Source organism: Haemaphysalis longicornis, unplaced genomic scaffold (assembly GCF_048455015.1).
Source record: "Haemaphysalis longicornis isolate Haplotype H1 unplaced genomic scaffold, Haemaphysalis longicornis Haplotype H1 scaffold_1, whole genome shotgun sequence".
Classification (NCBI taxonomy): Eukaryota; Metazoa; Arthropoda; class Arachnida; order Ixodida; family Ixodidae; genus Haemaphysalis; species Haemaphysalis longicornis.
In genome coordinates, this window is record NW_027526203.1 from 269,797,124 (window position 1) to 269,814,313 (window position 17,190).

General features: G+C 44.0%; 1 protein-coding gene across 1 annotated transcript in view; it reads left to right on the forward strand.

The window, feature by feature from the left end:
* The first annotated feature begins 3,413 nt into the window (after positions 1-3,413).
* The window catches only part of LOC144145728 (neuropeptide SIFamide receptor-like), a 327,158-nt gene continuing 313,381 nt past the window's right edge, over positions 3,414-17,190 (forward strand). The window contains exon 1 of the mRNA XM_077677431.1: positions 3,414-5,280. Coding sequence (XP_077533557.1) covers positions 4,815-5,280 — 466 coding nt within the window. The 5' untranslated portion in view covers positions 3,414-4,814. The remainder of the gene's footprint in view (positions 5,281-17,190) is intronic.

Here is a 17,190-nt window from a genome sequence, read left to right on the forward strand (position 1 = left end):
AATACTCATCCGCTCTAAAAACGCTTTCTTTGACTACAATCAGTTAGGGCATTTCAATATTTTTAATGTTTCATTGTCCTGCAAACTATCCTGTTCAACATTTTTTGGTGCCCCGTTATTTTAAAATTTGTTAGCACTGTTAAAATTTGTTATCAATGACATTCACTCTAGAGTCCACCAAATTTAATAAATGGCTGCGATGCTGTTCATTGGAATTTAATATATAGTCAACCTGTCCACCCACACCAACATGGACATTCATGGACATTTTTTTCGCACCATGTTTTCGTAATGCTTGCCCGAATTACCCGGCTACCGCTGAGTGAGATATTTTTCGTAATCAGTCTTTTTATGATAGCCAATTAAAGAGCTTTCCTGATCTTCTCGTTTGCCGACAGCTTGGTTGATTTCATAAATGTGGTCAAGCGTCTAGTAACCCTTTTTAGGCAAAACCTTTCTCTAAATTAACCGAAAGTTTAAACAGCCACTGATTCATTACAACTTTACTCCGGTAAACTTATGTACACTGTACAGTACACCGCAAGCTAGTGTGTCTGTGAATCATAAGGTCAGGCAACGTCTTTTTAGTGTATTAGAAGTATGCTGGAATGTGTCCCTACTTCAGGCGCCTCTACGTCTTTAACTGCTTTTGTTGTACGATTTTACATGCTTGACATTAGTGTAACATCACGCCCGCTCATTATTTAAAAGAGCTGAAGTCCTGCTGTCACCTGCTGCAGCCGTTTTCCTGCTCCTCGTTTCCTTCGCTGTCACTTAAATCTCAACACCGGGAAGGGCGGAGACTTCGGCAATCTCCACCCGGTTAGGAACGTTTTCTGTATTGTCCTTTGTCACTGTGATACAACTAAACAAAGAATATGTCCGTTATTTCGACTGTTTCCTGAAGGTCGTTGGTTACATGACCATTGTCACCTGTCACAAAGCGCACCGAATTTTTGAAAGTAGTGTAGGGTTCGATTTTCCTGACTTCTCAAGTGCTCCGGCTTTTATTCCTTCCCTACATTTTATGCCATGAATGTCCGAATGTCACACACCTTCAATCTCTTGAGCCGCTCAGGCAATTTCCTGCAATTCTGTTTGATCAGCGACACTTGCCGCTTTTAAATTTCTGCGATTCCTGATTAGATTCATAGATTTTCACTTAGTTTCTCAGTTTCTTGATTTATGCTTGAACCTACATACACTTTTACCGTTGATTCTAAGATTGCCATAAGCATTGACAAATGTAATAGGACAGATGGTCATCTGTTTCTGCGTTGAAAAGAAAATAAGTTGTTGCTGCAGTAATAATGTCCACATGCTGTTTCATTCCGTTACACACTATTGCGCGCATATTATTTTACAGTGGCACTGTCATACATTAGTGCCTGCGCATTGGAATTGAATCTGCATTATTTTCTGAGTAAGAAATACTATCTTCTTACTTGGTTTCCTGGTATTCCCAGTATTTCTTTTTCATCTGAATTTCAATTTGGCCAGTACACAGAGAAAGGTTAGAAGCCCCACCAGAACCCGGACTGCGTGATCCTTCTCCTCTACTTTCTCTGTGAATGTGCATTGCTTCAAGCTTCAAACGTACACCTAAATATGATTAAAAATGGGACCAACTTTGCTCGTTTTTGGATAATAAGAACGGCGGAACTAAGTCTAGAGGGGTATTGGGACACTTACAACCAAACCAACATGTGTGTTGCCGAACCCACCACCTCAAAATTAAGAGGTCATTCCTGGCTTTGAAAAATGGTAAGAAGAAAAAAATTATGGGACATTGCATCTGAACAACAAGGTCCCCCACATAAAAACCCACCATACATAGAAGGACTTAGTTTAACCGGCCGCTCAGTTCTTAAGAAAGGTATGACAGTAGCGCAAATGACGCTTTTTTAAGTATGTTTATGGAGCCCAGCAGACACGGTATGTGCAGTAAAATGAACAAGTGAGGGGGGAATGACTTTCAAGATGATTCTGCAACTAACGTGTTAACTAATGTTTTTTAGATGTCTATAATAGTAATACGGACCCAAAAAACAACCAAAGCGACACCCATTGTAAAGTATTATGTGTCGAACTTGCGGTTAGAAAAGCGGGTCACCCGCCGCGGTGGCTCAGTGGCTAAGGCGTTGCGCTGCTGAGCACAAGGTCGCGGGTTCGATTCCCAGCCGCGGCGGCGGCTTTTCTGACGGAGGCGAAAAGCAAAAACACCCGTGTGTACGAGATTTCGGTGCCCGTTAAGGATCCCCAGGTTGTAAAAATTAATCCGGAGCCCTCCACTACGGCGCGCCTCATCACCTGCGTTGCGTCGGCGCGTTAAACCCTACAATCAATCAATCAGAAATGCTGGTCTCCAAATTTGGCCTTCACGTACATCGTTCTACGTAATTGTGAAATACGACATAGGACAAAAATGTGTTTGAAACGGGGGGGGGGGGGGGGGGGGGGGGTGGTAGTCACGCTCATTACTTACCCATTTTACAAATATATAACGTCGAACCAATAGCTAAAAAAACATTCTCCATTTTTAGAACTAAGTCGTTCCCCCGGTGCTAAAGCACACATTTAAAACAAGACATTTGTGCTTTCTCTTCCAGGCTAGCCTTGGTTAGCTAAAGCCTTCTAATATACGGATATATGCATTATATTCTTCTTGTAACAATATTCTGAAACTTTTTTCTACTCCTTTTGGGCTATTTGCTGAAACCGGGAACGTAATCGATTTCACGCTCCCAATTCTTAGTGTAGTAGTCGGGAGGATTGTTCCTCCGGCGGCTTTAAGGTACCAACCGGGTACCCTCGCAAACATTTGTGACTTCAAATTATTAATCGGAATTGAGGTGTGGGGGAGAGCCCGGAAGAGCACAGCGCACTAAAGAGGGGTAATCCTTGTGCCCTTCACCACGATGGCTAGAATGGTGATAATGATCAAACGAGCATCATATTGTATGATTAAATGGAGCTAGTGAAGTGTGAATGCATTTACTATCGGCGAAAGAACACAGCTGCAGTCCATCAACGCCGACAATAGCTACGAGGTGCAGCATAATTTGCTTGCACTGGGGCTGTTCCCCTTCCTGTCCGTCTTTGTACGTCGCGCTTCAGTTTCCGCGACGGTTGCTATCCCCCGCGCTCCGATAGCAGCACATGAGCGCAGAATCTCGGAGAAAGCGATCACAATGAAAACGACGCGCGCAGTACGCTCCTATTGCGGTAAGACGCGGCGGAAACCGCACGAGTGAGTGGTGTGACGATCCGCCTCCGTGAGTTGGAAATGCTCTCGACAGATGGCGCTACCCAAAATAAGGACTCGGGAGAGAGACGAGTGAGAGGCGGTGGAAAGAGCAGGAGAGGAGTAAACCACGGCCCCGCAGCTCATTGTTGGCCGGCTTTGGTTGGCGCTCGCGTTTGAGCCGTTCAGTCAGACGGAGCGCGCGACAGAGCACGTGTGCTGTCAGGGCAGCGGGCTCACCTGACGAGAAGACGCGCCGGCTTCTTGCAAGCACAACCCCGCGACGTCTGCTTGTCGACGCCTGTCTGCCGGCACCCCTTCCTTTCTTCCTTCGACTATTTTTTTTTTCATCCAGTCTTCAAGACTGTCACGGATCTTCTATCGGCGCGTCGCGTTCCCATCACTCATTGCAAGGAACCGAAGTGACCTGTGCTTCCGTGTTCCTTCTTGTGTGGACGCGGCGTTGTATGACGTGGGTTGCTTAGCTTAAATGGGAACGAAAGAAGACTCGCTACACTTTTCCTCGGCGAAAAATTAAGAAACTTTTGCACCAAGACGCAGGGAAACGTCAGAGGTATTTCGCCCAGTGGCCGCCCATCTTGTCTTTCACGCGCAAAAAACAAAGTTGCCCAGGTAGGTGGTTAAAAATTTCATTGGCCTTCAGGGCAAGCTCGAAAATAATCGCTACCAAGATTAGCTGACGTAGGTTCTGTGGTAGTTCATACGCTATGGTGTAATTCCAATTTTACAGCACTTTATTCATGTTTCGGAATGTTAATTGTTGACGGTCTAGAAACAGAAAGTATTCACTTGATAAAGTCCACTAAAGATAAACGCTTTATTGAGACTTCCCTTGCGGAACGCAGGCGGGACGGATGAAGTAACGGTTTGCATTTGCCAGTGGCTCAAAAAAAAAAATTCAACTTATACTGCTTAAGACAAATTTCGGTTCATTTTCCATAAAAAAATATTTCGTGGCTGTCGCAAAAGGGCTGAAATCTCGGTAACTCACTTCGTTCGTCCTCTGGTAATTTTTTAGGCGTTCAATTCAGCCCTGTTCCCGGTTCTGTTCAGCCCATCGGTATACAAGCAAGGTGAAATTACATCGGTCCTATCGGAAGTGATATACGCTCATCAGACTGAGGTGAAGCGCTCTTTTTCTGCTAGTGCTGAATTCCTCGTTCATTAATCCTGGCTTTCCTGTCGGTCTTATCACGGGCGCTTTGTACTAGTCAATTATAACGACACCACCACAGAGAGGCGCGGGGTGCGAAAGCAAAGTGCGGTGCATAGACAAAGGAACTGCAGTACCTGCGGGCCTGCTTGTCCAGTTTGTCTTCTTTGCGATATTGACAGTGAACCTCTGGTTTTGCCGTCGAGTAGCCGGCTGAACGGTGCACGCTCTCGTACGGTCCCTACGTGTGACATTTACGTGCATACTGTTGTGTCCGATCGGGGAGGTGCCCCTTCCACTGAACGTCTTCTCGTGGACAGTATCGGTGAACAGTACCTCGGGAACTGATACTGAGCCTTAGTGACCCGTGCCTGAACTGCGTTCGCATTCGAGCCTATGCTGCGCTCCACGCCGCGTGCGGACATGGTGCAACCTGCCGCTTCCTGGCTGGCCGCAGCCAATGCGACACCGTCGTACTCGAGGACTTCAGACGCGCTGGGAGAGTACGGCGGCGAGGTGTTCGAACCGTACGGCAAAGAACTCCAAGGCCAGAGTGAAGCGGCGTCCCCGCCCGCTCTGGACAATGGCTCGTGGAGCAACGCGAGCGATTACGAGGACATGTACTCGATACCATCGGACCTCTGGATGCGCTACTCGCCGGCCATTGTGGCCGTCTTCTGCCTTGCATACACCGTCGTGTTCATCATGGGCCTGCTCGGCAACAGCTTCGTGGTGGCTGTGGTGGCCCGCTCACCGCGCATGCGCACCGTCACCAACTACTTCATCGTCAACCTCGCCATGGCCGACATCTTGGTCGTCGTCTTCTGCATCCCGGCTACGCTCGTCGGGAACATCTTTGTCCGTGAGTACCAGCGCGCGTCACGCAATGAGTAGCGCTGTTCTTGCCTTAGCTGCTGCCAAGGGTGCAAACGAAGCTACGAAATATGAGCGAGGACGTACAATAGTGTTTCAGATAAATTAAACTAAAGAGCTCACTTGTGATGAATAAAGAAGCAAAGTCGTGAGAAGTCGGAACATCGAAATTAAATAAAGCGGAAACGCGACGAAAGTAAAAAGATGTCAGTCAACTTTCTTACCAGGATTCGCAACTCGGGTCATTTATTGAGTCTAGTAACGTTGCGGTTTCTCTCAGCCTCAAACCAGTATAAGCTTCTCTGTCAATCTTTAAAAAGTATCTGTCACACTATAACGAACCCACTGCAAAGACGTATACCTTGACGATACACCCGTGCATCGTAGCGCAAGGCTGCTAACTATTCTGAATCCGTGGAAGTGAACAAAGCGCAGACACTTTGGCGCCCAGGATCGCGCTCCTGCCGGGCTTGAACTTTTATGCGAGCCGTCTGAAGATCGTTTACACTTCGAATTTGCGGCAGCGGTAGCGATCAAGTGTCAAGTGTCTAACACAGACAACAAAAGGCGCGTTTATTTCCTCTCCTTTTTTTAACCCTCGACGCCAATGGGTTGTTTCACGCACAGGACCGCCGAGCCCGTTAACATCGCCTCGACGTTTGGTCAGATAACTCTTCGCAAAGGACAACTGGCTAATATAGCAGCGCGTGTATAGGGTTACGCAAGGGGACTTCTCTTCGCCAGGGCCTCGACGGAGAAACGTTCCCTTGTCGGAAAATTGGCAGCACCTGGAGTGCCTGCTCGCATCTATTTCTGACTTCTTGACGACTAAGTGTGTACAGAGAACATTTTTCACGAGGATAGAACGACGACATGCAAGACACACAGCTCTTGCAGTGAAGTACACGTAAAAGGGACCGTGGCTTGTGTGTTGTCTTTCCTCTGCCACCGCCGTCACAGATTCAGTTGTCGAGAACGACCAACTAGCTACATTTTGCATTTCTGGCTGCTTTCTCTGGAGCGGCCGCCATCTGCTGCCCTTTCTTCCAAGAAAAGGCGTTCATTTTCATTATCGCTTCAGGCGTGGATGTGTACCACCAACATGCATGCTGCTGAAGGCGTAAGAAAAGAGAAAATGGCGCCACGAAACAAAACATCATCAATAAACGAACCATGACAGCGTAGGCGCAACTGTTGAACGCCCTACGGGGTAGTTTTGAGGCGACGTGATTACATGGGGTAATGGAACACGCGTGCATATTTATATATATATACAGAAATAAGGGTAGGCAGTCAAGAAATCTAAGGGAAGCAAAGGGGAGAAGGTGGTAGGTCATTTTATTATCTTTGAAACAGATGCAGATTTTTGAACGTCGAGAAAACATGCCCGCCAGCCGCCAAGTGTAACAGTATATATATATATATATATATATATATATATATATATATATATATATGTGTGTGTCTATATATAAATATAGTGTTAAACCTGGAGGATGTAATGGAGGATGTCGACAAAAGTTCGCAATTTTTTGTTGCAAGCAGGTTTCGGGTTAAGGCCCGCGTGAATAATGCAGAAGCGAAGACAAAACGCTACACACCAGTAAAAATGAACTCATCTTTCAAGGATTTATTTCACTAAAAAACTTCCTGATTTACGGCTGCTGCTTCCGCGTTAGCTTAGGCACTACACGGCGCTTTGAAGAAGCAAGTTCACCTACCCCCTTATTCACAAGCGTAACTTAAATGTCACTTTTGCATTCTGGCACTTTCCTTTGCCTTAACGCGTTTCAAGAATCACATTTATGCCGGAAGGGCGCCTTTTCGCAAACTTGATGCTCCTTTCTGCAATCAAAATGGTTGAGAGGGTGCTAGCTGGGATACCGTAACGGGCGGCGATGTTCTTCTTTCAAAATTGTCAGCTTGTCTTAAATATACAAAACTTTTCGTTTTATGCCAGCAGAACTAATTACCGACCAACTGATACCGCAGATAGCAGTGGCGATGCGCGTCTACGCGCCGGTAGGCAGGCCTAGCACCTCAAAACTTAAGTCTCGAACCCACACCGCACTGACACGTGGAAACGGACGGTATTTTGCGGTGCGGGCGAAAAAAATTGAAGTGCAGTTACTCTTGCTACCTGGTGGGCTGTCCCGATACAAAATCAAAGCCAGAAGTGGCTGCTACGTTAGCCATGGGATGGTGGTCGCCGCTCCGCTCATCATCCTCATCATTACAAATTTCGTTTTTAGGCGATTGTAGACGTTTTGCATCCTATGCTAGTATTCGCTAAATTATAGTGCATTTCTCCGGCCGATCTTTCAGTAATGGGCGAAAAACAATGACTAAGCCACTTAGCAACTTCGTTACATCAACATTAACCAACGCAATGCCTTCGTTCCGTAGACGTCGCCAACGCGTGGGCTTCAATGGGGGTGCAATGGGAAATTGAAAAACTTCGTTAAATCTAGGGATTCGTTACATGGAGGTCCTTTACATGCAGGTTTAACTGTATATATCGTCTGGAAACAAATGAAACTAACAAAGAGTGCGAAAACCAATGGTAAGTAGAAACAGACAGACATGAAAAACATGTGACAAATGAATTTTACTAACGTGTCACGAAGAGGACTTCCTTTCTTCAGAGTAAGTAGACTATTCTGAAGAAATGAAGTCCTTTCCCTGAAAAGGTTGGTAAGTAAACTTCATTGGTGTAATTTTTTCGCGTGTGTTTGTGTAGTTACTTACCCTATATATATATATATATATATATATATATATATATATATATATATATATATATATATATATATATATATATATATATATATATATATATATATATATATATACCGTGGACTGGACCGAGAAAATGAGTTCCGTTTACTGAGAGAGATGTGCAAAGGTGCAAATTTATGAGCGTACACACTCTTAATGGCATTTCATGGAAATATATATGCACTAGAAGGTGAATGTAGCTGATAGTTTTTCAGAAAGCAAGAAAACTACAAGAGGCTTAGGCACCGCATTCACAAAGTTGATTTGGCAACAATGAGTCGCTGTGCACTGCTATAGTGCCTATAATATACTGGCAGTATATTCTAGGCACTATAGCACTACAAAATGGATCAATTATTTTTGTTCGAATCCTTGCAACTGCATCTTCACGGAGGCTAGAAGACTAAACTTCGCGAGTGATTACGAGCCACCGAATTTAGAAGACGGCAACGCGGTAATGAAGTGCGAATAGCACCACGATGGCACGAACGAGGCAGCAGGAGCTGAGCCCTGTAACCTCGGCGTCTTGAATCGAGACCGAACGACTGGAACAAGAACTGCGATGTTGCATTCGTTGCAACAACACGGCTAACCGCTTACGAGACGAGACTTACGAGGCCAATGAGGCTTAAAAAAAATCCCGGAGGAAAAAAAAAGCGAAACATCCGGAACCGTAAAAAGCTGATTCTCATGATAATGGGTATCACAAGTTCCAATTTTGGTTCGGTTTACACGGTGACGCAGAAATTTTACTTCCGATCACCGGGAGTTTTTTTACGTTATCTGAATACAAAACTACAAAACCAACCAACTTACAGGCTACTGTTCCGTTTAAGCCGCCATTCCGTTTAAGCGATTTCCGGTTATCGAGATTCTACTATATATATATATATATATATATATATATACATATATATATATATATATATATAGATATATATATATATATATATATGCAGAAAGATAGGTCGGCAGTCTACAATGCCAAAGAGTGCCGACCTATCTTTCTGTATTTCCTCAACGAGCCCCTCAGTTCCTTACTATATATATATATATATATATATATATATATATATATATATATATATATATATATATATATATATATATATATATATATATATATATATAAGCCGCCGCGGTGGCTCAGTGGCTAAGGCGTTGCGCTGCTGAGCGCGAGGTCACGGGTTCGATTCCCGGCCGCAGCGGACGCTTTACTGACGGAGGCGGAAAGCAAAAAGGTCCGTGTGTACGAGATTTCGGCGCAGGTTAAAGATCCCCAGGAGGTCAAAATTAATCTGCAGCCCTCCACTACGCCGCGCCTCATCGCCTGCGTTGCGTCGGCGCGTTAAACACTACAATCATTATATATATACACTCGAGCCCGCTTATAACGAAGGCATTGGGAAACTGAAATCAGTTCGTTATATCCGCATTTCGCTATATCTGGACACAAAATCTATGTATAATAATGGTAACGGCAAACGAAGGTTTGTTCGTTATAGCCGCCATTTCGTTAAAACCGGGTTCGCTATAAGTGGGCTATACTGTATATATACATACCCTACTGAAACGTTCCGTATATACGGACTTATGGGAATACAAAGTTCATACGGATTATGCCGCCCCCAAACACACCGAAAGTAGATGTTAGTATAAAAAACAGGGAATCACATTAGTGTGCGGTATAAAAACTTTGTTTCGTGTTTTTATCTTCTATAATAAGCAAAATGACGCTCCGTATGTTTCCCGTATACTCCGTATATACGGAATTCATACGGACAATGATTTTGCGGTTCTAATAAACTTACAGACATAAAATCGGTGTCACATTTTTGGATCAGTATGCATTAGTTCGTTCACTTGTGTGTCTCAAAAATATTCCGTGTTTTGTTGCGGTTTTGTGTCATTCTAGAAAAGTACTCCGTATTCCCATATTTCCGTATATACGGAACTTTTCAGGAGGGTATATATATATATATATATATATATATATATATATATATATATATATATATATATATATATATATATATATATATATACAGATACAGAGAGAGAGAGCAAGAGAAAACTCACAAAGCGCGCAGAAATAGTATAAGTAAAATGAGTCGGACAGACAGAAATAACAATAATAAAGCAGGTTTATTCACGTAGCGGCAATGGGACTTGCCTTCATGATTTGCCTTCAGTTACATGATTTTGCTGTCAGCAAAATTATGTAACAGTACACTGATGAAGGCAAGTCCCATTGCCGCTACGTGAGTAAACCTTCCTTGTTTTCTTCTTACGGTGTATCCGACACACACACACTTACACACACACACACACATATATATATATATATATATATATATATATATATATATATATATATATATATATATATATATATATATATAATGTTAGTAGAGGCAGAGACAAACGAGAAAGACGTAGAAAATAGAAATAAGTTTACTGACGTTTCAGGGAGAGGACTCCCTTTCTTCGTACTCTGCAGAAAGGGAGTCCTCTCCCTGAAACGTCAGTAAACTTATTGCTATTTTCTACGTCTATCTCGTTTGTCTCCTTTTCGCGCTCTGTGTGAGTTTTTATCTTTTCAGACTATATATATATATATATATACAGTGTAGCCCATTTATAACGAACCCACTTACAGCGATATAGCGCTTATAACGAAGTGATCTTGATTTCCCGTCCCAATTATAGCGGTCTTATAATAGTCCAGATATAGCGAAAAAGCGGTTATAGCGAAGAAATTTCAGATTTCCGCTTACTTCGTTATAACCCCGGGCTACACTGTATATATATATATATATATATATATATATATATATATATATATATATATATATATACATACATATATATTTGCTTGTAACGTCCCGCTTCCTTAACATTCGTGCCCCAGTGATTTCATTCTAAAAAAATACCAAAGCTACTTCATTGCCTTACAGGGAATCTCTGGCTCTCAAGTTAATACAAAATTTCGTATAAACGTTACCTGCGTTACTTGACAGGATCTGCCTTAAACTTCTAAAGGCCGTTCAATCCGATACGTATAGCCGAGCGGGGCACACTCAAATCACCGTTACCATTAAAATAAATGACGTAGAGTTCTTCTGCATGTGGAAAATAATTTCCAGGAACGGATTTAGGATCTTGATTGTATTTCGATCAACTGCTTTTTTTACATTATCTTTAAAATTTGGGGAGTTATTTTGCTTGTAGACCGATGCGGGCCGTCGAAACTACAGGATTAAAGCCCTCAGCGAGAAAAAAAAATACGGGAGGATTTCGTGTGATGCGTCCACCGCCAGTCCCGTTATTACATTTTTTGAGACAGCGACCGTTCTTTCAATTTCACTTTCAAAAAACTTCATTGGCGTTGTAGTCCCCAAATCTCTTAGCGGGACAAATAGATGCGTACGTGTAGAAATATTCTCACTTTTGCCTCCCTTGCGTGCATTTAAAAAATTCTCGTGGGTTCACTCAAGTGCAGCGCCACTAAAGTACAAGTTTGACTCTACAAATGCCCCTGTACCTCGATAGCTACGCGCGTCGGTTTTTGTGTATAAATAAAAAAGGGAACATGAAAGTAAGACGGTGACGACAAACGCTGCGTCACGACGACCTCTTAAAACTTCCCGCGGCCGCTGGTCCTGCGCCAGGACTTTCCCTCGATCACGCGATTTAAACAGTTACCAAACTTGTGGGGCAAATTATTACACCATGAAGCTGTGCACAAAACTTGTGTTTTGTTCAGCGTAATGTGACTCACCAAACGTGCGTTTTAAAAATCAGTTTTATCCGTTTATTTTTAACACAAAGTCGGTCTTCCCGGGATAGGATGGCCCAGCTCAGAATGCAGGTTTCGCAAGAAAAGCGCAGCCTGCAGTCCGCCCACTCCTCCGCCGCACCCAGGCAGCCGGGGTCGGGGCTCATCTGCATGACCAAGGATTTCTCGGCTGTTTCCCGACAGGGCGCTAATTGCCGCGGCGCGGACGCGCGCGGCTGCCATTAGCAGAGGCCGCAGGGCGCGCATAGCGCGGCCGCCGCGGATGCTAATGATTTACTCCACCCGTAGCCCGTCACTTTGTTATCAGGCCGAGCGGAAAGCGTTGCTTGTCACTGCCAGTGCTCCTCACCCGAAACTCGGCATTAATCTCCGCCCTGCAGCGGTCATATTCCCGTCATTTACCGCCATTTACACCTTGCTCTGCTACGCGTGAACAACTTCTCGCAGAAACAGGCGCATGTATCTGCTTAATTCAACGGACATTACTGGTTCTCGACAGTGGTGAAACGCCGACAACGTATCTGACTTCAAGTACTTGCGCGAGAGAGTGCTTAGCTGAGCGCGTGTTTGCGTAAGCGCCGCTAGGGAAGCCAACGCACCCGCCGCGGTGGCTCAATGGCTAAGGCGTTGCGCTGTTGAGCACGAGGTCGCGGGTTCGATTCCCGGCCGCGGGGGCCGCTTTTCTGATGGAGGCGAAAAGCAAAAACGCCCGTGTGTACGAGATTTCGGCGCACGTTAAAGATCCCCAGGTGGTCAAAATCAATCCGGAGTCCTCCACTACGGCGCGCCTCGTCGTCTGCGTTGCGTCGGCGCGTTAAACCCTATACAATCAATCAAATCAATCGGAAGCCAACGCAGTTGTGCGTCCCCGTTTCATTCCGATAGCGCTGAAGACGCAACACTGTTCAGCTTCCATCATTTAAAACATCCTCAAGGGAGCGTTTTGCGGTTTGGCTTACCATTCTTGGATTCTGTGCCGTTCTAGGGGCCAAACGTGTTGCGGCGCGCGGGTGAAATGCTGAGCAATATTAATAAGGTTGGCGCCAGCTTTAAAGGGACTCTGCAACACTTTCGATAAGCGCTTTCACTCTTTCCTTCGCGCCTGGAACCACTGCGAAAGATATATATATATAGTTATCGCCAGCACGGAGCGGCACTGCGTGATTTGCTAGTCGCACCAGATACGCCTTCCATTTGTGCTTTGCTTTTGTGGCTTTTTTTCAAAGTTGCTATCAAAAAGCGTTCATTGCTGCAGCTGAAGGAAAACCGGCCAACAGCCGCTACATGCCCTTAGGGACGTACTTTGAGCCGTCGAAGCACGTCAAGACCGGGAAAGACAGGAAAATCTTTTGAGCGAGTTTACAAGTTATCTGATGGGTATAGAGCAGCAATTTTTAGCTGAGGTACTTTGCGACCACCTAATCTAAGTACTTAGTGTGTTGGGTGACTACGTTTTGCAAGCATTAAGATTTCAAAAAAAGTTGAAAGAAGTGTTGCAGGGTCCTTAAGGACTACACAAAAATATCAACGAAAACAGTTAACTTCAGATGCTAGACAATACGGCAACAAAGAATTAAAGAAACTACCTTTTAGATATGTTCTTTAAACTTCTGACGACTTTCGAAAATTCAAGTCTGCCTAAAGATTCCACAACGAACGAAGTAGCTCACTTAATGTCAGGTACGACTAGCTATTCGTCATACCTGACATTATACAATAATTAATACCTGACATTATACGAGAACTAATAGTATACGAGAAAATGGACTAAGGTTGAATAAAAACCTTTGCAGCGTTTACCAAGTGGGGCCATCTACACTTTGTTTTTATTTCCAGAATAAACAAATCTGAACATAGATTTGTCTCAGTTGTTTAAAAAAGTTATTAAATGCATAATATGCAAGCGCGCACTTTTTTACGCTACATTTAAATGATCCAGGAAACTACAGCACATCACTGGAGTGCTACACTTTCTTGATTTTTACACGTAAAAAAGAATTTTTTTTAATTTCAAGTCTCCCGGGCCGGTTAAGGCGGCCGTATTCAGCGGGTTTTAAAATTGTGCCACAAATTAAAAAAAAAAAAGAAACAGAAACGTCTTGTCGAACGGAGAGTGAACCGGGTGGGGCAGAAATGCCAGGGAAATACAAACGACCCAGCCGTCCGGCCGGCGCACGTATAGCGAAAGGGGGACAGGGAGGGCGGAGTGCCTGGGCTTCTCCTAAATCAGCCACGTCACCACCCTTTTCTCCGCTGGGAACGCAATACTTTCACTATATTAAATCTTTCTTTTCATCAACACGCTTGCCCGGTTGGTTAGCACTTATTGCATAATCTGGTCAATGAAAATTTCCACTCTAGATGTGTTTTTCCCGCCTCATGTCCGACCCTGCGGGCTACCATGTTAAGCATTCTTTAAAGGGGCCTTAAGACCAAATAGAAGATTTTTACTTCAAAATACTGCCCTGTTCCGATAACAAAGATACCAACTTTATTGAAAACTTCAAACAAATAATCCAGATAATAAGTAAGACTGATGGAGCAGGTGCGGCTCCCCCGCTACACTTTCTGGTAAGGTCTTCATAAAACGTAAGGGATCTTCTCTCGGCCTTTGTCGGCTACCGACCAAAGCCACCACCAAGGAACTTGACTGTGCGATTGTAGCGGGGCCCCTAGTCCGCTTGATCGTATCATATGAATGCCAACGGGCAGTTAACTCACCCTGAAACTATGTTTTATCATCCCCTACCTTACATCCCTGCTACGGCTGGGGCGTCGCTGGAGCGCGAAATTTGGAAGTTTTTTGATATTCCTGGCATTGTAGGTTAAAAAGATGTCTTTCGTGGCCAAAGTAGAGCTGAGTGTCTTACGAAAGGCCAGTTGTGTTTTGATGGAACTTGGTTGTAATGTGTTTTCATGACCACCATGTGTAAAGGAGACGTGGATACGCGAAGAGTCGTCAGCTGTAGCGTTTCGCAGGCCGCGTAGGCCCCGCCACCCGCCGCCCCATGGGTCAGACCGTACATGGTACAACCTGGTTGACGGCAACAAAAAAGGGAACCAGCTGCTGGTGATCTCAGATTTGAAGTTTTCTTGCAATATGGCCGCGATGTTTTTTTTAATCACCCCGAGTCCAAACTTTAATGAGTGACAGAGTTGCGCCTATAATCGCCCACGTTTCTCGGCCCTCGTCCTCCTCCAACCCACACTGACACTGTGGTAGCCATGGTTCGTCTTGCTTCCTTGCATTGTCCCTCGTCTGTGCCACGTGGCTTGGAGTCAAAGCCATAGCCGTGCCTATGGCCGGTGCATGCCATATATTTGCGCCTGTGTCGGCTAGATTTTGATGCACGTTTTACGAATTCCAGGGTGTCCAAATGGCGCGGCCCCTGCATCGCGCCTGAAAGCCTGGGTGTAGTCTGGGTTCGTCAACAAGTTTCAACCCCGGGAAATTGACCTGAGTACGGCTTCGAAAAAAATTCCAAACATAAACTGCCTGGTCAAGCCTACCAACTAAAAGTGGCTCGATGTGCAGCTCCTGAAAATATTTTAAAAAACGTAACACCAAGTGCCCTCCCAGTCATAGATTCTGCTGCAGAACGACAGTTATTAGTGCATGCCAGAAACAGACCTGGTGGGACCACAGAAAAAAAGCCTAAAATTTCTCGTGAGCACTCGCAAAATTCCATCGAAAGTAAAAACTCCATCGTCAATTAGTTTACATAAATGATTGGTATGACGCTGAACAAAAACTATTGTACATAATTCGGGGAATCGTGCAGACTGACCTAATGCGATACTTCGTTGGTTTCTGTGGGGCGTATGGCATTTGAAGACCTAGGTGCTTCCCCAGTATCTCTACTTCCCAAGAAACATAAAAACATAAGCTTGTTGGTTGTTCTGATCCCTATATATTTCTACATACATACATACATACATACATACATACATACATACATACATACATACATACATACATACATACATACATACATACATACATACATACATACATACATACATACATACATACATACATACATACATACATACATGTGGCGAATCAGAATGGGAAATGAGGGGCTTGTTGAAAATAAGACAGAAATAAGGGTTTGCAGACAAGAAAACCTCGGAAAGCAAAGGGGAGGATGTGGTAGGTTATTGAAACAGATAAATAATTTGGAACTAATGAGAGAAAGTGGAGAAAAAATGCCCGCTAGGTGGGATCCGAGCCCACGACCTCCAGAATACCGGTCTGGTGCGATAACCCCTACGCTACCGGCGGGGCGATTTTCCCCTCCACTTTCTGGGGTATTTATGTTAAAGTATTTTTGTTTCCTGTGCTTGGGGGTGGTAGCCAGCGCCACTCGGACTACTCGGCGTGAAGGGGACCTTCTTTTTAACCCCCGGGCCGTGACTCGAGTGTCTACATGTCTAGAGTGGTCGACCAGCGTTGAAACCTCTTAAGCTTCCTATGGCACCAAGACTGCCAGAACAGAGGCCCTCGCTATGCATGTAGCGAATCAGAATGGGAAATGAGGGGCTCATTGAAAATAAGTCAGAAATAAGGGTTGGCAGTTAAGCAAACCTCGGAAAGCAAAGGGGGGGATGTGGTAGGTTATTGAAACAGATAAAGAATTTGGAACGAATGAAAGAAAGTGGAGAAAAAATTCTTTATCTGTTTAAATAACCTACCACATCCTCCCCTTTGCTTTCCGAGGTTTTCTTGACTGCCAACCCTTATTTCTGTCTTGCATACATACATACATACATACATACATACATACATACATACATACATACATACATACATACATACATACATACATACATACATACATACATACATACATACATACATACATACATACATACATACATGCATACATACATACATACATACATACATACATACAGACATACATACATACAAACATAAAGAACAGAAATATGTAGACGAGCGATCCTGTAAGAACACAAAAGAAGGGGCAGTTGTCGTTACCACTATGACTAGGCTACTTCAAAGGGCTTGATATCGCCAGTAATTCGGCCATATAAAACTCTTTGAGGCAGCCAAATCGCGATGGTAACAACGAACGCACCTTCTTCGAAACACGCACACACACACACACACACACACACATATATATATATATATATATATATATATATATATATATATATGGTTTTGAAATGAGGGGCTCGTTTTTTTCTTTCTTTCTTTCTTTCTCACGTATTTAATAAATATAATAATGTAACGTCACTAACAGTAAAAAATAGTCTAACCATTCTCCTATGCCTTCTTTGGCGTGGTAGACTGCC